This window comes from Aulonocara sp. 'chitande type north' Nkhata Bay, linkage group LG23 (genome assembly GCF_057382095.1).
Source record: "Aulonocara sp. 'chitande type north' Nkhata Bay isolate Kocher_YH1m ecotype deep benthic linkage group LG23, A_spYH_male_GT1.1, whole genome shotgun sequence".
NCBI lineage: Eukaryota > Metazoa > Chordata > Actinopteri > Cichliformes > Cichlidae > Aulonocara > Aulonocara sp. 'chitande type north' Nkhata Bay.
In genome coordinates this window covers 5,544,627-5,567,925 of record NC_141365.1, presented here as the reverse complement: position 1 = coordinate 5,567,925, position 23,299 = coordinate 5,544,627, and the positions used below count along the sequence as shown (strand labels likewise).

The following is a 23,299-nucleotide window of genomic DNA, read 5'->3' as shown; positions in this document are numbered from 1 at the left end:
ACTATCAAATCAAACATCTTCTGTGGTGACACCATATGAACATGGGAGCAATCAAAGAAGCTTTCGAGAGAGCACTAAGCAGGTCATCAGACTAACGTCGTATGTCCGCATGAATGAGACACAATTTATCAAATCTCTCACAACAAACTGGACGCAGGTCTTCTGTTTATTTCAGGGATATTTTGCCCGTGTCGTCAGCTTTGGCTTCTGACTGTTCAGATAGAATTATCGCTAATAAAGCTAATGTGATCAGCCTCTGTGTGCCCTCTGCTCCTCTCTGACAACAAACCCTTTCTCTGACCTGGTCATATGATAAACCAAACCCAGCTGCCAGCTGTGACGCTGTACATCAGTACAGCAGCTGCTGCAAGTCAAGTATCGCAGGGTCCAGTCGTCTGGCTGCTCTGTTACCAGTTTAACTGCACACGCGTATGGTGCCAGCTCAGGCACCTCGCTGGACAGACGGATCTGGTTTAATTTTTACAGTCATTTTTCCCCCCTTTAATGTTCAGACTCTAAGAGGTAATAGCAAACACCAGACAATCATGATGCTATTGTTAAACTCGTTTAATGAAAGGTTACCAGCTAAGACAAAGCTTGGCAGACTTCAGTGTGCAGAGATTATCCTGCTGTGATGACAAGCTCAAGACTGAGACTTTGACCCTTGTGGACCAGTTCAAGCCTGACGGGAGTTTTCTTTGCCTTTGATTTCATCAAGTCTGTCCAGGATTGTCTCGCCATGATGTAATGAATGACCCCGCATGAGTAACGCTGGCAAGGATTTTTAAATTTAAAGTTTTGTTGTTGTTTTTTTGTTGGTTTGTTTTTAATCTGAGAGAGCCAGACGATGTCTAATTTTTCGTGTGTGTGCTTCCACCAGTATTACCAATTTGAAAGGATCTTGAGAAAGTGTGGAGAACGTTATGCTGCCTGTAACATTGATCAGCATGGCTGGTTTAGTGGTGGGAGATGATCTGGGGAGGCACATCCATAGAGGGGTGTACACACCTCTGCAGTCTAGTCATCTGCACCCCGACTGCCATTAGGTATCAGCATGAAATCTTTGGACCTACTGTCAGATCCTATGCTGGTGAAGTGGCTCCTGGGTTCCTCCTGGTGCACGACAGTAGCTGGCCCTGTGTGGAGAGACTAAGCAGGCAGTTCCTGGAAGATGAAGGATTTGATACCGCTGGCCTGCCCCCACACTCGCCTGCTTTGAATCCCACAGAACTCCTCTGGGACATTGTGTTTCGATCCGTCTGACTCTGTCAAGTCGCCACGATGTTGTCAGGCATGCATACAAGAATGTGAGGGCCATACAAACTGCTGAGTACCGTTTTTGAGTTGATGCGTCAGGCTAGTGCATTTTACCAAAATTTCATTGCAGCATTTTTACTCCTTAGGCATGAAAGACTGATGTAGGGTATTGTTGTCACCTGGTTGGCTGGACAGCACGGACGCTGAATTTTGAGCACAAGAACTCAAACAAATTGATGTAGGATTTTCAAGTTGATACCATGAGTACATCTGCTAAACTCAAAGCAAGTTCAAATATTGGTGAAGGTCAGAGGTCACCGTAAATATTCTGTCTCTAGCTCTAAAGATGAGACCTGTTTTTCAATTGAAATAATAAGTGCATCTACTAAAAATCTCAGATTACAAAGCCACTGTTGCCAAAAGCACTTGCAAGTTACACTGTCATCGTTACTGACCTGTATTAGAAAGAAACAGAAATGCCATATAATTGCAGGTTTTGGATAAATGGTCTGCTTTACAATTTGGTTGCTTTCAGTGTCGAGTGAAGCTGAAAGTGAAGCGTTCTGAACACATCGCTCTCTTTAACGTCCTTGTTTCGTTGTTAGAACCGCATGGAGGAGAGTAAAGCTCTGTTCAGGACCATCATCACATATCCCTGGTTCCAGAACTCCTCTGTGATCCTGTTCCTTAACAAGAAGGACCTGCTGGAAGAGAAGATCATGTATTCTCACCTGGTTGATTACTTCCCAGAGTTTGATGGTAAGGAGTTGACTTGTAAACAAGAGTGTTTCAAAGAGTGAAGGATGTGATGTGCACGCTTGAGGTTTTTTTTACTTTATATAGGAACCTTGCTTTTGCAGTTGTTGTTTTTTGTTTTTTTTATTGTAGACTGACACCTTATGGCCATGATGCTGTACTACAATACAAACTAATATATTCCTGTAAAATGTCACATCGCTCTCTTATTGAGCAACCTGTCACCCAAGTGTCTTTTATTTTTGTTTTAGTGAATCCTTTCCTCCTCGCTCATTCATAGCGAATACATTTAACTACACCACTCTGTCCTCCTTCCAGGTCCTCAGCGGGACGCGCAGGCAGGTCGGGAGTTCATCTTGAAGATGTTTGTGGACTTGAACCCAGATAGTGACAAGATAATCTACTCCCATTTCACGTGCGCCACCGACACGGAGAACATCCGTTTCGTCTTTGCGGCCGTCAAAGACACCATCCTGCAGCTCAACCTCAAAGAATACAACCTGGTGTGAAGGAAAATTGGAAAGACAGATGGTTAGAGTGCAAGCAAGACACCCACAGCCCCCACACTCAATGCAGTGTCCACATCTGCATGAAATGCACTCGTAAAGAGATGAGCATTGCTTTGTGCTTTTACCAGACCAACACTATCCATATTCTGCCCTCTCTTCACTCAGACCCTTGGTTGCTGTTTTGCCCAGTTTTAAGGACTCTGTTTTTTTTTTTTGGTTTTATTAACTGCTTGTCTTGCACAATCACACATGAAACACATTCAGATATAACACTCCCTCCATTTGTCACCTCTTGGGAGGTTGTTCTCTACTCCGGCGCTCCTCGTTCGGCTCTTGCCGTGGCTCACGTTTTTCTTTCTCTACACTACAGTCTCACTTGCGCTCGTGTGGGTAGAGGACCATCTCCCGGTAGACTAAGCTTTTACGGACAAAGGGCTCTCTCCCATAGTTATTTAACCCATGCATGCTATACACTACAGCCTGAGGGCTTGAGGCCAGGTGGCACACACTGGACTCTGCTCATCTGCAGAGGGTAACGAATTAATCAGACAGTGCTGGGGTGCAGAGAGGTACTTGGTTCTCCTGGGTCTTGAATTGTCCATGATGTGTTCTTTTAACTCTTTCTGGGGGGTTACGTGCCCTAAATGAGAGCATAGAAGCTCTGTTGAATGTAAATAAAGTTTTCATGCTGCTCACACAGAGTGAGGGCTACACAGAGATGACTACATGTTCTCTTTTGACTTTCAATATTTTCATCTATATTAACGTCATTAATTCTTCTGTTGTTCGCTAATTAAACCGATCGACGGCGACTACTCAAAGGAACCCTTTCAGGAGTGGTCAGGTTCTGTTTATTATTCAGTGCCCCTGATTTTATACTGAGACAACACTACCAGTATTTTACGTACTGTACACCAGCTCCCCTGTAATTCTCTATCACTTTGCTAAATTAAAACCACCTACATTTTTCTGTAAATACAGTAACATTGCCAGTATCGTTTTAATCCCTTAACTAGTTCAGATACTAAGAAACATATTTGGGAGCTGGTTTTTGCCAAAAACTAAGTGAAGGTTTTCTCCCGAGTTGGATCGTTCCAGATGTTTAACAGCGTAACACCTCACTTTGTGTGGCATTTCTTTATGTTGTCTCAATCACACGTGTAACAGTACTGTGATTTTTATTTGTGTGAGGATAACTTTCTTGTGCACAATGTGTGAATGATGGCATCAGATTAAACTGGTGCAGCAGTCATGTTTTGGATGAAATAAAGCTTTTGCGCTGCCAGTTTGCTTCAGTCACAACTTTGGTTATGATCATGCAAATGGCTTTTTCCTCTCCTGTAATCGCCTTCATTTTTACCATATTAATCAGCCAACATTTGATTAAACTGTCACAATCATAAATTTTTCTTCTTTTTTTTTTTTTTGTATGTCTAATTTATCAATTGGATCTATTTGTTATTGATATAGTAAATGAGACGTTGTCCCTAGTTTCAGCTCAAGTTTTGTTTTTTCAACATCAAAGTTGGGAGTAGATTTTATACTGCTGTAAAATATCAAACTATTTTATGGTCAAGTGTTCTGTTTCTAATGATACTTCATATATTTAGTTGTTGCAGTTCTGTTTTTGAAGTGCTTGACATAGGAAAAAGGAAAAAAAAAAAGGTTTCTGTGTCAGGTTTGTGCTTTATGCAAATAGGAAAATGAAAAACAGACAAAAAATTACTTGGTGGTTAAATATTTACTGTTCAGAGATGCTTGTACTTTTTGTAATCTTTAAGGATATGCGTTTGCTCTTGGTACCAATCCCATATTGTGCGTCTTGCCCGATAGTAGTTTAAATATTCCATTAAGCCGAGAGTTGATATGTGGCTTTTTTGTTTTTGTCTTCACTATGTAATTCAGGTAATTTTTCATGACTTTCTCATCACAAGGGCTACTCTTAGCAGCTTTGGTAGAAATGAAAGGAATCTGAATGGTGTAGCGCAAAAGGCGCAATTAATTAGCCTCGGGAGGGTGCCTGAATCAGGAGCGTGTTGACATCCTTTTGAGAGCAGCAGTCCACAGAAGCCTGATAGACGGCTGGTGGCCGTTTAGGTACCCCCCGCCCTCCCCCTGTTTTTTTTTTTTTTTGTTTTTTTGTTTTTTTTGTTTTTTTACCTTCAAGAGAATAACTAAAGGAAGTTGGGTTTCTTAAGTTGCAATAGGATGTTTTTAGTGTCTTTTCTATTCGACCTTATCACCCAGGTGATCCCATTATGAATTATGTGCTGAAATCAGCGATGCAAAGTTTTCCTCTGTGCTTTTACATATTTGCCTCTTCATTGGTAGTGTTTTCATGCTTGACTTTGACACTGGCTGCATGGGGACGGGAGGGGGAGAGAGAATGCTGGGATATTTTGACCTTAAGTGCACATTGAACGAGGCGGCAGGGTCAGATTAAACTTACCCTGCTGGACTGTAATCTTTACTTTGTTTTAGATGGTAAATGGTTAATCTTTGGTGCTTCACGAAACATTTCAAAGCCTTTATTTTTGACCCACTTGCCCATGTGATGCTGACTGACTGAAGCTGGCCTTTTGGATGCCACAGAAAGGCACGTTCAGGAAACGCTGTTCCCTTGAGCCGTGGCTTGCAACCTTGAGAAAATACTGTCCTGCAGACGGTAAAAACACAAAACAAAGGTTGCGTTCAGCCTCTGGTGTCAGCACGGTGGCGTCGGTTTCCACTCGCTGACGACGTGGATTTTTACGCTAACACAGAGTCCCATGGTTACACTACCAATGACCAGAGCCGTCAGAAAAGCCGGTTCGGTTATTTTTAATAATCCTTTTCTTTTATATCTACTTTGCTTCATTCTACACACAATGCATTTTAACAAAGACTCACATGACAATCCAGTACAAAATGGTGTGCCAAGCAAATTCTGTGTTAAGCAAAGGCTTCAAAAACCTGTTTAACTTGACCCAGGCCTGTGCAGTGAAAGTTATTGCAGCATTTAATTGAGTCTTACTTGTGGTTTTAGTTTGCAAATGAAGCTTGCATGTTGAGCCTCATTTCTTTCTTTCTTTTTTTTTTTTTTTTTTTTTTTTCCTTTTTAAATTGTATTTATTGAAAAACTTGCCAAATGAAGGTACTGAAATGGCCATTGTGTTTTTGGTGGTTGAATATGCTGCGTGTTTACATCTGCCATTCTGCGCTCTCTCTTATCTCCTTTATTTGATTGGACTGTCTATTGTTTCCCTGGGTCAAAGGCACTGAAAATACACCGCTGCAATGGGCCTGCGTTCATGCAACTTGTCCATTCAAGCACGCTCGTTGGTACTCTGAGGTGTGTGTGTGTGTGTGTGTGAGTGTGTGTGTGTGTGAGAGAGAGAGAGAACACTTTGATGGGTGTTGCTTATGCTTGAGGTCCATTCTGGTTTCAGGGATGGATATAGTGATATTAAAAAGCTCTTTGCATCTTTTTTTTTTTCTCCCCTTTTGTAAGGTTGACACACCGTATTTAGGACCACTTGACATGATTTTTCTTTTCAGACAATTCAAATTTTGTGTAGTGGTGTACAAATTGAAAGTAATGTATTTTTTTTTTTTTTTTTTTTTTTTTTTGTTTTAAAGTATACCAAATGTAAATTCTGTACAATGAGTGTGCCAATCCCCTTTTCTTTGTAAAGCCAGACTCTTAACAAGTGCCAATGTTGTGGAAAAAATTCAGAGGACCTGTGGATTTCGTGGTCCAGTTTTTAAAGCAAACACTAAGTGTGTGATTAATTAACAAAAAGGACAGTTTTATTCTATATTTAAGATTAATGATGAACTGCTGTTTTTAAAAATAAGTGTCATTTTAACTGCATGCGTTTTGTCAGGTTGGGGGAGGGAGTGGGGGGTGAGATACTCTATTCATGCAACGCCCTCGAGAAAAGGGTCCTAATGGTTATTGATTTACAGTATTTTAGCCATATTTCTCTATTTGTATGTTTCATTTCAACCACTGTTGCCTGAACCTCATTCATACATGATGATTTTTACATAGCCTTCTCCTTTAAATGTTTTAAATTGGAATAAAATATGTTCCTATACTCTCTTCTTGCATCCCTGTACTTTTATTCAAGTATTTTTTTTATTTTTATTTATTTTTTTATAAATAGTGACTTGAAGATTCCACCATTTAAGGTCATGTGTAATTTCTGAATGCATTTTATCCACATGGATTGGAAAATGATTTGTTGTATAAATACTGCTGCCCTTTGGAAAGCAGCGACCTCTCTCTGCAGTCTTAAGGTAGGATACTGTTTAGTGAAAATGGATATTAACAAACAAGTGCTCAAGTGACTGGGTAACAAATCATTTTGACTCTTGAAGGTAATCGCACACTACTTTTCACAAAACTATTTTGATAACGCAGCGCACATATTTATTTTTTACTTTTAGCGCCTTTTAAATCTGAGATTAAGACGTCCTAAAATGGGTTTTGAAGTATGGAAATCCCAACTTGTGAAATGCATATAAATATATACATTCAGTATGTGGTTCAGCCTCATTTACCGTGAGTTACCCCAAATTGATGCAGTGGATATGATCAGCATGTGCCGCTGCGGAGGTGTTGCTGAACCAAAGTTAGATTTTTCTTATCCTCCTCTCTGTGGGGTTTGAGTCAGGTGTGTGAGCTGGCCAATCAAGTACAGTAACAAGATGGTCAGCAAACCATTTGGTGGTGGTTTTAGCACTGCGGGCAGGTGCTGTGTCCTGCAAAAAAGGAATTTAGCATCACCGTAAAGTGCTCTAAAATATTGTCATACGCTGTGTTGACTTTGGACTTGGTAAAATGCAGCAAGCGCCAACACAAGCAGATGGCATGACACCTCAAATCATCAGACTGGAAAACGTTCACTGGACTTCAGACACTTGGATTCTGAGCCTCGCCTTTATTTTCCAAGAGACAATGTGCTAACTGAACAGTTCTTGTTGTCTTTAGCCCAGGTGAGATGCTGTATAGACGCTGTCACTGGCTCAGGCGTGGTTTGATATTAGGAAAGTACATGAACGAGGTGCTTGATGCTTATTTTGTTTCTAAGGAGCCAGACTTTATTGTAATTTTTAAAGTGGTCTTGAACAGTTTCTACAGCTGATCTAAGAGTTTTTCAAATTTTTTCTTTAGGCATCGGATGCTTTTTCAGTCTTGTCCTTGACCATTTTCAGAGGAATATTATTTTTTGTTTTGTTATGCCACTTAACACTGACCTATGAATCATTCAAGCATACAAAAGGCCCCTAACTGAAGACACAGTTGTCTACACATAACAGACAACTTGGCAAATAATCAGTTTTAAAGTGTATCTTTGAGCACTTTGTTGCCACCAGTCTGACGCAAAAACAAATAAACTGTTTGAATTTTAAGATGACAGTTTGACAGCTATAAGTGTTTTGCCCTAAAAGGTGATTCAAAGAAAGCCAAAGAGGCTTCACACTGTTGAAGAACAAAGGTGGTCAAACTACAGACTGAATTTCAAGCATCCAGACTGTTTTTGCCTCACATACGGTATTTCCATGCATGTTTCCACTTCGGTGCAGTCATTTATTGAATTGTCCCATTTTTCCTAACAAAACTAAGCAACGAGGGGTGATTCAGAACTTTTGCATCTTACCGTAGAGTTAAGGAATTTTCATAACTTCACTCTTAAAAGTATAAAACACTCACTGTGGTTCTATTAAGTTCTATGCCCATAACTGTGAATTTAAAGGTAAATAACAGTCATTTGCTCCCAGTAGAGTAGAGAGTTCACATAAAAGATTTCTTCAGTTCAGCTCTCTACAACAGGGATGTCCATTTTACATCGTTTACTTTGATATTAAGTGGGCCGAACCAGTGAAACTTCTGTTTCTGTCAGTGCAAAGCAGTTTAACTACACATTTAATCCCTGAGATATCTTAATTTAAGAAAAAGAAGTGCAATTTAAGCACTTAAAATTCTCAGCTTTTCTAACTCTGTCAAGTATGACTGCTTGATGTATGAATTGTAAGTGTGGACCTACTTTTAAAAAAGTTTCTGTAGTAGTTTAAAAAAAAAAAAAGAAATTTCAGTTACGTTATTGTCTGTGTACTTTGGTGTAGTGCGAGCAGTTCTGTAAGTCTAAATTTGATTCCCTCATTCAAATGTTTCAAAGCCATTGATGGGCTGGATTAGTGGTTCTCGGACTGATTCTGATGTTTGTCTAACAACTAAAACCTATTTTTAAAATATATATTTTTAATGTATTAATATTATATTTTTTTAATGTAATAATTACTCGTTATTCTTGGCGATAAACTATGGCACACAAACCTCCAGTGGTGAGTGGGGAGAGCCTGTGTGTGCTGACCTGTCCGCATGAGGCGCTGCTTGCTCAGACTTGGGCCTGCTGCTGTAGATCCGCGGGGTGTAGAGCTGCTCTCCGCGCATCTATCCGTGGTGTTTCTGTGTGGGGCGTTCAGCCCAGCAGCGTCGCCTTTGCCTACCCACCAGCTTCGGGAAGGGGCTGACTTTCTGGCTCCGCTGCCGATCCTCCCGCACTCCCTCCGTTCAAGAGGGGATAAACACAGAGTTAAAGTCCAAGCCGGGCAGCGTTGCAGTTTCAGCGTTAGCGGCGATTTTAATTTATTTTTTATCCCCCCTATCTCTCTGGCTCCCTCCACTCACGCGACTCAATTGTTGCCGTTGGACCAAACGGGATTGAACTTGAAACGAACCCGCAGACATTTTGTTATTTCTGAGATTTCTTCTTCACTTTTTTCATCCCTGTGGCGGCTGCGGGGAGCGAGCCGCGAGCTGTAAGGGGGCCAACGGCACGAGGCGAAACACGGTCGGCGTTCACCTTCCGCTCCGCTCGCGGGCTGCATCCAAACATTTAGTGCACGCACGGCGTTATTAATTTACCTGCGCTGAGCTCGCGACGCTGCCGCTCGTGCGCTAAAGCGGAAAGCTTACGACGGCGATGAATCATTTTGACTGACAGCTTTTGAAGAATTAGCTAGCTTTAGCCAGCACTGATGGTGCTTTCCTGCTCACGCTAAAGCAGTAAATACGGGGTCGGGACAACCCAGATAGGACACAGACTCTTTTGCCTCTCTAACGGCCGCAAAGTGCATCACTTATAATCGGCTTAATTTTATATTTATTTATTTTGTTTAAAAGAGGTGGTGGGGTGGGGGGAGTCCCCTAGCTACTGTTAGCTAGTCATCCTGCTAACGCTGGACAGCTCCTGTGTACGGCTGGGCTAGCTTTGGACAAAAGAAAGAGCAACGCAAGGGGAAATATAAACATCGTGTTTGGGAAGGAGAGCAACAAACAAGGAACTGACATGATGTTTCCACAATCAAGGCACTCAGTAAGTGGCTTTTCATTTCAGCACTGTTGTCTGCTACGTGTTTACGCATGCAGGTTGAGTCGGGGAGAGAGGAGATTACGCATGTGACTTGTTTCTTGGCTGCAATTAAACAGAGTTGCGTTTTTGTTTTGTTTTTTAGTAAGAAGAAGCAGTGTTTGTGGGGCAGTAGCACAGTGTTGGTTTCTAACTGGCACCGTTTAGTTCTGTAGAGGACGTGTGGACTCGACATGGCAGTATTTGTAATATTTGCATTGAAAAGCTGTTAAACTTTTTTTTTTCTCCCAGATGATTGCACTGAAAATCATCCAAATCAAACCTCAGTTGAATGCTGTCACGTTTCATAACCACACGCTGCTTTCACTCCCTTGTGCCGTTTAGTTTCATTCTCCAAAATGCCAAAAAGCAGGCATTTAGGCAAATTGAGCTGTGCACTGTTACATGCAGGTGGGTGATTTTTTTTTTCCTATTTTATTTATTTATTTATTTATTTTTATGAGTGGAAAATGCACATCTCTGTTCTCCTAAATTCCAAGTTTCCATGGTAACAGATACTAGTCCAGGGCATGCATTCATCAGTGAGGAAGACTCTCAGCCCTTTGGTCAAACATTTATGTTTAGTGACTGGCAGAACTGTGTCACCTGTCACTGCATGGCTTTAGAGCCCTGATTCTATTAGCTAGAAAATTAAATTAAATAAGTATGTTTTTTCAATCTTTCTGGGCTTACATGTGACTTAAAATTACATTGGAAACCTTCTCCATTGTGTTATGAGAAACCTTTTGATGGCCTCCAGTTTTTGCCCTCTGCAAAGGTGAAAGTAACAGAGTGATAGATCCAGGTAAACACAACAAACCGCAAAAAGACTTTTGCTTTGCTGTTATGAATCATGCCCTCTGTTTTTCTCTGGCAACATTTTGTTGCCACCGCTAGTTCTCTTACTGTTGAAAGGGTAAGGGTTGTTTGCTGAAGCCGAAACCAGAATGTCTTCTGACACGAATGCTTTGCCCTTTGGCAGTCTGTGTGGCAGCCTGATTATGCTGCACTGTGCTGCTGCTGCCACTGATGTGAGTCTTCAGAAGTAGGATGGAAGGATTTGGGAACCTCTGGTTGCAGTCTGGCTTGTCAAATCGGTGAAACCCTTCATAAGCACAGAGTCCCAAGAAACCTCAGCTAAATTATGTTATTTTCAATGCCATCTGCAAATCCGAGAATACATAAGTCTCTGTTTATCCTTATGAATATCTCCTAAAGTAGAGAGTTTATCAGAGGTATGAAAGCAAGAGGAAAAAAATTTATTTGTCTACAACCATTTTATTAGCATAATAACCAAATCAGATACAATTACAGCCTCTTACATTTTGTTTGTCTTTGTGCTAATTAATATGCTTCAGTTACAAACAGACCTTTCACAGTTGTTGAGGTTTGTGTAGCTACAACGTGTAGTTACATATTTTGGAAAGTGCAGGTCCAGCATGGCGTATGGAGCTCTCTGAGGTCTACCCTGTAGATTAAACACAGTACTACAAATCAAACATTAGACAGGACACAAATCCGTTATTCTTTATGTGTATTTAAAACTGCTGAATTTCATGTGAGAGAAAGCAGATTTGAATTATTGCTTCACTAACAAACTGCAGTTCAAGGTGGCTCTCATGAGCTTGGGAGACCACTCCCCCTTTCCCTCGTAATCCATTCCCAAACCCTGCATTTATTGCAGATGTACTAAATTGAACCCTAATGCATAGAAAACACCTTGTTCTTAGTAGCAGAGCAATCCAGTTTAAACAGTTACGCAACTTTAGAGCCAGTGTAATCTACACCAATACTTGCATCAAACAGAAAACCGATAGCTGCCAAGAGGCTCGATGGATTCAAATGCAGTGTAGCGCTACTCCTGTTCTGACAAGATGTTTTGGACTTCCTCTTCATAACGTGCACTGTCAAGCGGCAAGAATGGGTTGACATTAAAGTTCTGCCTGCATATGAGGATTTCCTCGGGTCACAGGGTGGCAGCGTACTTGACTGCTTGCTTTAAATGTGTTCACTGAACTGATCATGGTGATTTTATCTTTATCCTCACCCCGCAGTTCTAAATTAAATTCATCGAGCAGGCCGGTCAGATCTGTCAGGAACGCTAAGTCCAAAAGCTACTGGCAGTCCTCTAGTTTTGCATGTTTTCAAGCTTCAGAAAACCAACTCTTTTAGGTTGTGTTCATACCTCTGAAAATTTCCTTAGTAAGAACAAATGGGCTTAGAATTTGACAACGTTTGCATACAAGTACTTTTGTGCCATCTGGTTACAATTTAGTTATTTCCTTACTGTGAAAAATTGCAAGTGTGTATGTGAGAGACACTGGGGAGTTTTTATTTGTCACTTTCACCATGAAGACAGTAACATGTTGAACTTGTTTACAGATAGAGATGAATACTTGAGTCTACCTTGATTAGAGGACAGAAGTGGATAGATATCAGGTACAGAAACAGGAAAAACTGTAAAGTCATAACATTTAGTAGCATTTAAAAAAAAATACTGAAAGTTAATGTTAAGTGTTTGTTCTGTGTAACAGTCAATTGAGTCTGTTAGGTTACCTAATTTTTGTAGTGGCTGTCTAAAAGAAAACAAGTACCACCTGTGCATAGTCCCAGCAGTGTTGCAACTTGAGTCTCCTGATAGAAAAGAACATTTAGTCATTATAGTTATTCATATAAACACTGGTGTACATTTTTGTGTAAGGTGTGTTGTGTAAACCACAACACTGTGGAGCTACTGCAATAACGCAGCTGCCAGCACCTTGTTTACTTAGTTGTTTACTTGCACTTACTGCAAGCATCAATAAAACATTGTTCGGTACTTTTTTTTTTTTTTTGCATTGTCATTTACGCAAATTTTATTGAAAAATTGTGATGTCATTTTGAGGCTATATCGCCCACTCCTAATTGTGCATGACTATCTCTGGAAGAGAAAGTTATTATTGTAGCTTTTGTCTTTGTCTTTGCCAGAGTGCTGGTTACCACAACACTGTGTATATCCTCCCAGATACTCTTAACATTTGAGTGAATAACAACCTCTGCATTTTGTTTGCTTCCAGTGGATCTCTGTGGATCCTAAAGAAAACCTTTTATCAGAGAGTACAGTAAAGGTACTTATGTCAGACAGTTGTTTTTATTGTATTATTAATATTAAAACCTGCACCTCACATTGGGTAATTACTGGGACGAGATGCCATCTTCGGTCTTCTCTCGTCTCTGGTTGAAGTTATAAACCAGTCACCTCCTGATGGAGTGAGTCCTCAGTCACCTTTTCCAAGGTGAGAGCAGCTGGGCCACTCCACTCCTGCCTGTCTACTTATCTAGGAGGTTATTTTTCTAATCCAATTGAGTGCTCTTTACGCTTTATTGGAGTATTAAGACCAAACTCACAGGATTAGACGTGGGGTTTGGGAATTTAACGTCTTTTCACCGGAGCTGCAGCTGGTTCAGTCTTAACCGACTACAGTCGGTCACGCCTAACCTTTCACATACACACCGCCCTCCACTGTGATTTTTCACATAAATAAACTGTACAAACACACACATTCCCTGTTCAGATCCTCTCTTCAGTTGCTGCTGTTGTCATAAAGGTTCAGGGATGGGAAGTATATGTGACACCCATATAGATATGAGTGTCACCGATAAGGACCTGGCGGATGAGAGAAGTGGCACCGCGATATAGCAAACTGATGGGTCTCGCAAACAAATTTAGTTACATACACATTCAACAATCCTCTCATGTCAGATTTTCAGGGGAAGCTTTTATTGGTTGGGATGGTTATTAAAATATTTAGGTATTTTTTAAAGCTGTTGACTTTACTGAGACACTTGAGGCACATTTCCTCAATGCAAAGTGTATCTAAAAGACATATTTGCAGAGGCCGGTAGGCTTTTAGCTGTTTCATAATTGTACACAAGTGACAGATTTTCCCGTCTCCGTACTTTTTGCTGTTTGGATAGTTGCTTCTTTCCACGGATATCTGAACCCATGGACCATATCAGCTAAGTCCGATAACATTACAATTTTAGCAAACATTTAAGTGCAATTTATTTGCTTCATTGTATTTTCAGTCCACTCTACCTTTGTTGAGGCTACAGATTTAAATATACTGATTCTAATTTTTTTTTATAGGTTTCATATACACTGAAGCAAACGCTATCATATTGTCTGACGCTGGGAATACAACGGGCAGCTGGGTCTTGGAAGCAGTTTTGTTCCATACTTGGCATGGCTTTAGATCAGACTGGGAGCATTTCAGAAGCAGTGTTCAGTCTGTATAAGGTCTTTTAATTTGAAAATTGATTAGATTCTCTTTGCTATTCCTGTGGCTTGATTTCCTGCCCTCCTCAAGTGTTCTGTGCAACTTGACTGCTTCGGTTAAAAGCAGCACAGAGTGGAGAACTGCTGCAGGAACGCTTCTGAAATATCTGCTGGAATTACAAGTTGTTTTAGGTGAGAATAAAAAATGTGACCTCAATGACAAAGAAGAGGCTATCTTCAGCTGCTCTGTTATTCACAAGGGGTCTTCACAGTAGGTAGCTCGGCATGTTTGATTTGGCAGAGTTTTTACGCTGGATGCCCTTCCTGATGCAACCCAATAAGGACTTGTGTCTCCTCCGGGATCCACTCGGGACACGATCAGTTGGCGAATATGTAAACACTGAACTCGACCTTGACCTTAAGCACAGTTTGGGTGAACACCCATTAGTTTATCAGTAATATTTTAGGAAAAATAGAGATTCTTGTGAATTTTGGTCAGTGCATCCCTTGCTGTGAGCTTATTGGTCATTTTACCGTTTAAGCTATTCATACATGATTTTTGTTAAGTGAGTAGGCCAGTTCATTGCATGCTGCTTGGTTATTACATTTGTTTGCTATACTATGAAGCACTTTGAAAACAGCCACAGCAGATAGAACATGCTGTTGAAAAAGTGAGTAATTACGTTGAAAATGATAAAAGTCCAAAAACAACAAAAGTAAGAACAACTATAATACAATAAAAACAAATAAGATCACTGTTTCTGTATAAATTGGCATTGCTAGTCAGATGACTGGTGAGCTAGTGTAACAGTAATCGAGCCAAGACTATAATAAATGCATTTATTACTGTCTAAATTCTGCCTATGGAGGAAAGGTTTCACCATTGCCAATTACCTTAAATGAAAGAAGCTAGATTTCACTAGTGCACCAATTTAACTGGCCATCTAAGCGATGATGCCACCAAATACTTACAAAAGCAGGAGATAGAGTTGACTATCATCAGCATACCAGTGAAAGGAGGTTCCAATTTTTTTGAACGGATCCCAGTGGAAGCCCTTAAATTGAGCCCTGTGGAACTCCGCATTGCAGGGATCAGAATCAGTGAGACAGAAAATAGTTGGAAAATATACCTAAAGAAGTGCCACAAGATGCTGTAAACAACTTATTAGGATATCATAGTCGACTCTATCAAAAGCAGCGGTTAGATCAAGCAGAAGAAGAATTACATAGTCACCAGAATCTGTACTAGGAAGGGTTTTAAATGTGGATTGAAAAAACTCCCAGATATCATGCTTTTCCAAAAAAGGTAAGTTGAAAATTGGTTGCTAGTAGAGCAGGGCAATATGACCAAAAATATTTATCACGATATACATTTGAAAATTGGCGATAACGATATAACTGACGATATAACTGACACTAGACAAAATACTTTGCAACTCCACAACTTTATTAGTGCAAAAAAAAAAAAATCTATGTATTTTCACTTAAACAAGCAGCTGTTTTTTTTGTTTTTTTTTTAAATATGCATTAGTTATATAACAATTTAACAGTGCAAATGCAAATTCCTTGCTGACAGTTTAACCAAAAGGCATTTCCAGTGGAAACTGGCCGACATATCCTCAGCACAACCATGTAGAATATCCACAAAACTTAAAAAGAGGTTATACACACACAATACGGTAATATTATGTTGAAGCACAGTACGTATCACTCCGCGAGGCTCCTGCCTACGATAGCCGTAATGCTCCGACAATCCATCAAGCGGTGCGGCTTCGTAGCTTAGCAAAGTCGTACTAAAACATTTGACAGATTTTCGAGCGCCGTGTACCACATAAAATCGTTTTGAGGTCAGTAAACACAACCAGAATTCATACATAAGGCACACAGGATTATAAGGGGCTCTGTCGATTTTCAGAAAAATCAAAGGATTGATTTTAAGTGTGCTGTATTTTCCAAAAAACACGGTAATAACGACGGCCCACTAGCATGCGCTACCAAAAATAGTGCTTTGTTGTGTATCTGACGGACGAAAGCCAAACCAGTTCAAACCCACTGAAGTTGCAGCATTTTTGCAAACCAGTTCTGGTTCATCTGTTTCATTCAACGATCCACTTTCGCCCTTCTTATTCTGCGTCGCCGCCATGCTTTTTCCGCCATGTGTGTATGAAAACAAAGGCACTACACATGCGTGTTTTACCCATATTCTATCGCCATATTTCATTTTCTTGTCGTTGCCCAACATTATACCGGTATTACCGTGAATGGTATGATATAGCCCAGCCCTAGTTGCTAGTGGACATTTTAACCTCCAGTTGCCAAGGTAACCCTGTAATGTAATTGCCACCCACTCATATGTCAAAGAGCCCCGCAGATGCTGGTCTAAAATGTCCTTCAGTGAGTTATCTGATGTTCATATATCAGCTAAGGAATCAAATATTTTACACTTGTAGTTAAAAAAGAATTGGAGTAATCTCAGCGGACTGACACATTTCTAAGGTTTTTAAACATCTGGCACAGTGCTCATCGCTTTGGTTTCTAAGTTCCTTGGTTTATAGTGGAAAGTTGGAAATTTCAAATTGTACTGTAACTTTCACATAATTTATTACAGCGTTAAAAAGAAGTAAATATACACAATTAACTTTCACATTGTGTTTGTGTTATTAGTTGGTGCTTTATGGCATCGGAATAATTGTTTTTCCATAGAACTTTCGAGAAAGTTGAACGTGCACTCCTCAGCTGGCAGTGATGGAGGAGGATATCCAGCCCAAAGAGCTGCAGCATGGCTCTGACTCTACTGTTAGAACCAGTGGGAGAGTTTGGTACAACCCAGCTGTGGACAATAACTTGTGCTGAGCGCTGAGCAGAGAATCCAGGTCTTGTTAAAACCACGCGGCTTAGCTGGCTTATCCAGTGCCTGTGCAAAATATTGCGGCTGTGGACAGAGCAGAGTTGACTGCTCCTGTTGTAAGACAGAGATGTTGTATTTAAGCTGATGCACTGCTGGCTCAGCGGTTGAATTGATATTTTTTGTTTGCGCTTCTTTTCATGTTGACACTAGTGATCTTTATTTGGCGCTGGAAGGGCGCCAGATTTTCTCCATGCAAGAAAAACCCTCATGTCTGAGTGTCAGAATCCTTTAATATATTGATACAGCCAGCAACGTTGCATATTCCATGTCTGAAAAGGGCTTTAGAAACAAAGAAGACTAAGGTTTCTGAGGTTTAACGGGGATTCACTTGTCATTTTATGTCAGTGGGCACGTTTTAATCCCCCGTTGCAGGTTACGGGCACAGTTCATTGGTTTAAGAGGGAAAAGCCTCATTTGATCGTGGCACAGTGCCTGACCCAGTTGACAGCATTTGCCATATTGTTTGGGTGTTGATTAATCCTAATGCAGCTTCAACAAAGCTGGCAGTGGCGTGAAAGTGGAGCAACCGAGAGGCCTGGTGCCAAATCCAGAGAGTAGCGCAAGTAATATGGGAGGCAAAATCTCACAAGTCCCCTGAGCATGTGCTCGACTGTAGAGATGGCCACAGGTTGCACACACACACACACACACACACACACACACACACACACACACACACACACACACACACACAGACTCTTGCACACAGCATACACACTTCCACCTCCTCTTGTCTGTCTCCCTTTATCATGTGTTTCCTCCCAGATCTAATGTAGTGGTGGGAGGGTCAGGGGCAGAGGGTGCACAGGCATTATTAAGCCCACTTGAATTAACAGAACAGCCCCCAGCCTTTCCTCTAAAGCCTCCAGCTGGGGAGAGCTTAATCCCCATGGTCCCCTGTCTCGCCCATTAAACAAACTCCCCCCGCCCCTGCTCCATTGCTCTGCTGCACACACAGTGTGTCTGTGTGTGTGTATGAGAGAGAGCAACAAGCTTAACTATGTGTGTCCGATGATTGGCGAGGGGGGGGGGGTACTGGACATTAGTGCGTGCACAGAGGCGAGCATAAAAACGCACAAACATGCACGTTGGCTTTATTTTCTGGTAATTATTGCTCTAGTACATGCATAGAAATAAAAGGATTTTTCCCTTTCAACGTCAATAAGAGCCCCCTCCCCCTCTCTCTCTCTCTCTCACACACACACACACACACACACACACACATTCTTACCAGCCTCAAGGGTCTTATCTGCTTTTTGTATCTGGGGAAAAAATTGAATGTGGGGCTTGACACACGCAGGCCAGCAGATGTCTGGGTCATTGAGGTTAGGCCAGCTGATTAGCATGACAAACACAGCCCTGCATGTGCCCCCCACCTACCAACCCACCCAAACATCACCAACCTGCAGGAGGCCCCTCATTTAAGTGGCCGAGTAGAGGCCATGGGTCACAGGTGATGTTGATTTTGGTGAAAGGCCACGGTGGATGATTGTCAGAGTGCTTTGGGGTTTGGCTAAAATGGAGGGGTGTAGATTGGTACAGCCCTTCTCTTGTTGAGCATACACACATACTGACTTAGACTCAAGTAGGCAGAAAAGATGCGAGTACAGATTCAGACACTGACTTATACCTCCTGCTGGTGGCTGGCTTCCCAAACTCTGCAAATGCACATTGGACGACAGTGAGCTGAGTCTGTTCCTTTTTCTTCTTTGTTTCTAAACACAGAAAGCCCAGCTAAAAATGAGAAAACACTGCAGTGCCAGCATAATTTTCATGGTTTCTTTTTCTTCAACAACCCATTTATGTGTTTGGTTGTAGAAGGAACCGTTTCTGCTCACCTATAGAGTAGATCAGATGTGGGAACATGCTATGTAGTCAAAACAATAGATGGATGTAGTCATTCATGTATTGTGCATATTGAAGCCTTGCCATGTTCTTTTTTTTGAGCAAGAAATTATTATATTTGGATTAGAGATTCACCAGTTGACTGTCCAGAGACAAGAATTGGTCTGTTTCCACTGCTCTCCGCTCATATGACCATTAAAGCGCTAGTCTGTGTTATGCCACAAAGCCGCACAGGCAAATAGTTGGACACACACTTAAAGCCACTTACTTTGTTGTTAGCTTGGAACTGAGTGAAGACTCAGACATTTCACTAAAGTAAACAGCAGAGAAAACCGCATAAATGTTCGTGACATCAAACCTAATGAGTCACTTAAACATGGACATTTTATAGAAATTAACAAAGAAAAAGTGGCTTAAACTAGAGCTATCCAGAACTCTGAGCCAGCCACAAACTAACAGCCTCAGTCTGAGCAAAGGATAAAAACAGTTATGAGAAAAATTATGGAGCCGCATGAATCCGAGAGAAAGGTTTAATGTCCTGTTATTTAGTGAAGTTATAAAGTATATGTGTTGTATAGGCTGTCAGTTTTAGTTCTTAGAAAGAATAAGAATAATTGGCAGATAGCAAATAATCAGAAATCATAATTTGCTGAGGAAATTGCAATCGGTGCTGCTCTAATTTGCACAAGAAGTAAAGTGCTTCAGACCTGTCATAGTTTCTGTATCTGCAAACCTGCTAGAGTGTGCTTGGGTGACATAAATTTTGTCCACATACTGTGTGTGCGAGGCTCCGTGCACACGTCTGCGTTCCTGTAAATTTTATATGATCACACAGACTGAGAAACTGCACTGCAGTGTATCAATTATACACATGGACCCTTCAGGCAGACTTCCAGCAGAATTCCCAGAAGTAGAACAAGAGTGACGATCGGTCCATGGTGTTTGAACTGCCGAGGGGCGCAATGCAAAGACACATCTGATTAATCTAATTACAATTTCACTGACCAAAACTTCTTGGATGAACTTTACACAAGAAGCTATATTATTAGTTATATAGCTGCATTAAAAATGCTCAAAAAGGCATCAACAGCACAAACAAAGTTAATAGATCAGTGGCTTCACTTAATTGATTTGTATTTGGGTTTGCCTTGATGATAGCATAGGGGTAACTGGGGTTCTGTGGTTCATGATTGCCATTTTAACCCCTTACCTTGCAGTTCCCCGCATGTATGCCTTCTTTGTGTTTGACTCCATAAATAAGTTGTCTTTTGCACGTCATCAGTTTGACAAGTTACTAGAAAAATATGACCATGTTTTTGTGAAATGGGGTGAAGAAAAGGCAGATTAATGTAAATTTTAATTCACTACTGTTGGGAAAATATTAAGAGTTGAGTGCATTAAGATAAATTGAGACTGAAAAAGATGACGTTATAAACAACATGGTAATGGACTGGCTTGCATATAGGGGCTTTTCTGGAGTTGCTGACCACTCTAAGCACTTTCAACTTCAACCCACATTTATACATTCACACATTGCTTCATTCTATACACTTAAAGCACTTTGTCTGCCACTCATCACTGGCTATTTTAGAAGCACGAGTTAACCTAACATGGATTTAACCTGAGCACTCAGAGGAAACCCATGCATGCAAAGGGAGAACATGCGAAACCCCAGTCTGGATTAAAAGTCGAAATCTTCTTGCTGTGGAATGACAGTGCTGAAAACGTCATCACTGTACTGTTTATAGTTTTTCATGTAATAATTGTTGACGGTTAGCGTTTTCTCATCATACAAATATCGATGCTATTTTAGTTTGCTGCTGCTTCAGTTGAGCAGACGCTGTAGTGTTCGGTGATTCAGATTCTTCACCCACATCACGATTTATGCTCTGAGTCAGTTTCAGCCTCTTTTGGCTTTTATCAATATTGTTTCCACTGCAGTTTAGCTAAAGCATACTGTACATTAGTTAATTTGAACTTTTAAAAAAGTTATTGACGTTTCCATGCAGTTGTTTTTTTTTTTTTAAATGCGATAAAGGATTCATAAGTATGTCTGCAAAGAGGAATATTTTTTAAGTATATTATGTATAACAACAAACGCACAAGCACCTTGGAGTTTATGGCACCCCAGAGAAGCATATGGCTTGAACAAAGTACTGAATCAAGAGGACTGAAAACGTGTCACCGCTCTATAAATGATGCACTTCCCTGCTGGGCCAATCAGTTACAAAACTCTCACCTTGTGGTGATTTTATAAATAAATAAATAAAGAGAAATTAACATGATTATCCACCGATTCTGAGGAAAGAAATAAACAACTAATGGCGTATTTTTAAGTTACAAGCAAGGCTAAACCTTTATGAGAGAGCTCGTAAATGCTTATGTGCTGTATGTGTTACAGTTACTGTCATTAAAAAATAAAATAATTGTAATTTTAAAATGAAAATATATTTCATAATAATTATTTTCATTTTAGCTCCTCCCCTAAACTTCTTTAGTGGCGAGGAGTCAATTATCCATCTCTTATCTGTCTATTTGTCCATCTATCTGACTCCAATTCACAAGATTCAGTATTCCTCCTTGAAACTTGAACACACTGATCACAAAATGATGATAAATGTCTTTATCCAAAATGTGCTCAAGGTCATATTTGTCTTTTTTCGATCACTTTTCCATTTTATAGGAGTACTGGTCAGATTTTGTGAGCCTATTTAGCTTCTCAGTGTCTTTTCTTACTGTCACTTAGTCCAATACAGGTAACCAATGAAAACAAAACTTTCCTTATGTATTTCACACATTGCAGTAACCTATGAATTGTGATGGATCACAAGCCAGATGAGGGACTGCGTCATTGACATTCTGGTTCTGTATGATTATAATACAGAAACTAAAGGATCCGCAGAAGCATGAGACTTGCCAGTTGAGTTGTCGGTGCATCACTTTGTCAGCTCGGGCTGCTTTGCTTTACACAAAGTACCACAGCAAATTTACCAGAAAGAATGTGACCATAAACAAAAACAGATGTCCTGTTGTTGGTTTCGCTCAAACCTGCGGGAGACACTGATGTGTGTGTTTCTGAGTGTGCATGCGTGTATTTCTGCTGCATTGCCTTCACGGACGAGGCCTGCATGTCAAGGTTACAAATTCACAAGTAATAGACGGCTTTGTTGACGTGGGATGTCCTTTTATTGTCTGTATACATTCTTCTCTTTTAGCATGTGTACAAATTGTGTGTGCGTGCGTGCGTTTCCACACAAAAAAATGTGGTAATGACTTTGTGCGTGTGTGTCTTTGCATGCATCTTCGCAAGTTCCTCTTAAAGTGCGTGTGTGGTTTTCTCGTGTGGGAGTTAATGTTGGGGGGATGTAGTGAGGAACTGCATCAGTATTCAGCAGTTGCTTCCTAGGAGGAGAGTGTGGGAGGTGGGAAGAAAGGAGGGTGGCGGTGGGTGGGGTAAACCTTCCCCAGAGCAGAACGGTGCGATGGGCTGGAACAAAGCGGCTCGACGGGAGGCGGCTTGATTGCCCCTGCCTGGCCACAGCCCGCAGATCTGCCAATGTGCAAAGGAGAATTAGCTGTTCTGTTTGTGTGCCTAACAGCGGTAAGGCCATGACTGAAACAATATGCTACCACATCCCCACCAACAGCCTTTTCATTCAAGAGCAGGGCAATGAGAACCTCCCTTGTTCAGTCTGTCCTGGTCCCATTACTATAAAAAACTAATTTGCATGCTGTTGGCGTAAACATGAAATCAAATAGAGCTCATCAGCATACACTTGAAATTGCAATACTCTGATAGAAATCAATATGTGCCAAAGAACTTTGGAGTTCCCCCGGTGTTGCCCAAATGTCAGAGCTCCAGCTTTCTCCTTTCATTGTTAACTTGTTGCAAATTTATCTAATCTTCCCTTCTTCGTTCCTGTTTTTTTTCTCCTCCTTTGGCTGTTGTAAGTAATAACCTTGGTTTTTACAAGCAGGCATCAATCATCTACACAGCCGTACTGGGTGTAATCTTAAAGCCCCCCTTCTGCGAGTCTGGCTTTAATCTCAGCCATGGTTTCCAAACCCACAGTACTGTCGGCCTCACCACTTTCCCCACTTTTGACAAATTGCCCATTTCCCTTGGCTTTGCAATCTCTGCAGTCTTTTCCTGTGGTGTGTGTGTGTGTGTGTGTTACACTATGCCTCCCCCACCTTATGTTAGGTCTTATTGTGTACAAGCCTGCGTGCGTGTGGGTATAGTGTACTATATTTTTGTACACAGGTGCATCTGTGTTTGCAGGGCAGTGTGCTATAACTGTCGTGTTTGTATGTGTTTGTACTGTGTACTTGTCTGGCCTTGCCAGGGGGGGTCAAGATAGTTCAGAAT

At 40.9% G+C, this 23,299-nt stretch overlaps 2 protein-coding genes across 7 annotated transcripts in view; both read left to right on the top strand.

The window, feature by feature from the left end:
* The window catches only part of LOC147301018 (guanine nucleotide-binding protein G(q) subunit alpha-like), a 33,694-nt gene extending 27,074 nt beyond the window's left edge, over window positions 1–6,620 (top strand). For 4 of the 5 annotated variants that reach the window (XM_086283007.1, XM_086283006.1, XM_086283005.1 and 1 more), the window contains 2 exons: window positions 1,863–2,016; window positions 2,332–6,619. In XM_086283007.1, the coding sequence (XP_086139133.1) occupies window positions 1,863–2,016; window positions 2,332–2,522 (345 nt within the window). In that variant the 3' untranslated portion in view covers window positions 2,523–6,619. Of the gene's footprint in view, window positions 1–1,862; window positions 2,017–2,331 lie in introns of all 5 variants that reach the window. The other variant, XM_086283009.1, reaches the window with a different exon arrangement.
* A 2,354-nt stretch (window positions 6,621–8,974) lies between these two features.
* Window positions 8,975–23,299, top strand: part of tle5 (TLE family member 5, transcriptional modulator) — a 53,913-nt gene continuing 39,588 nt past the window's right edge. Inside the window, exon 1 of one of the 2 annotated variants that reach the window (XM_086283011.1) lies at window positions 8,975–9,886. In XM_086283011.1, coding sequence (XP_086139137.1) covers window positions 9,860–9,886 — 27 coding nt within the window. In that variant the 5' untranslated portion in view covers window positions 8,975–9,859. The remainder of the gene's footprint in view (window positions 9,887–23,299) is intronic. The other variant, XM_086283010.1, reaches the window with a different exon arrangement.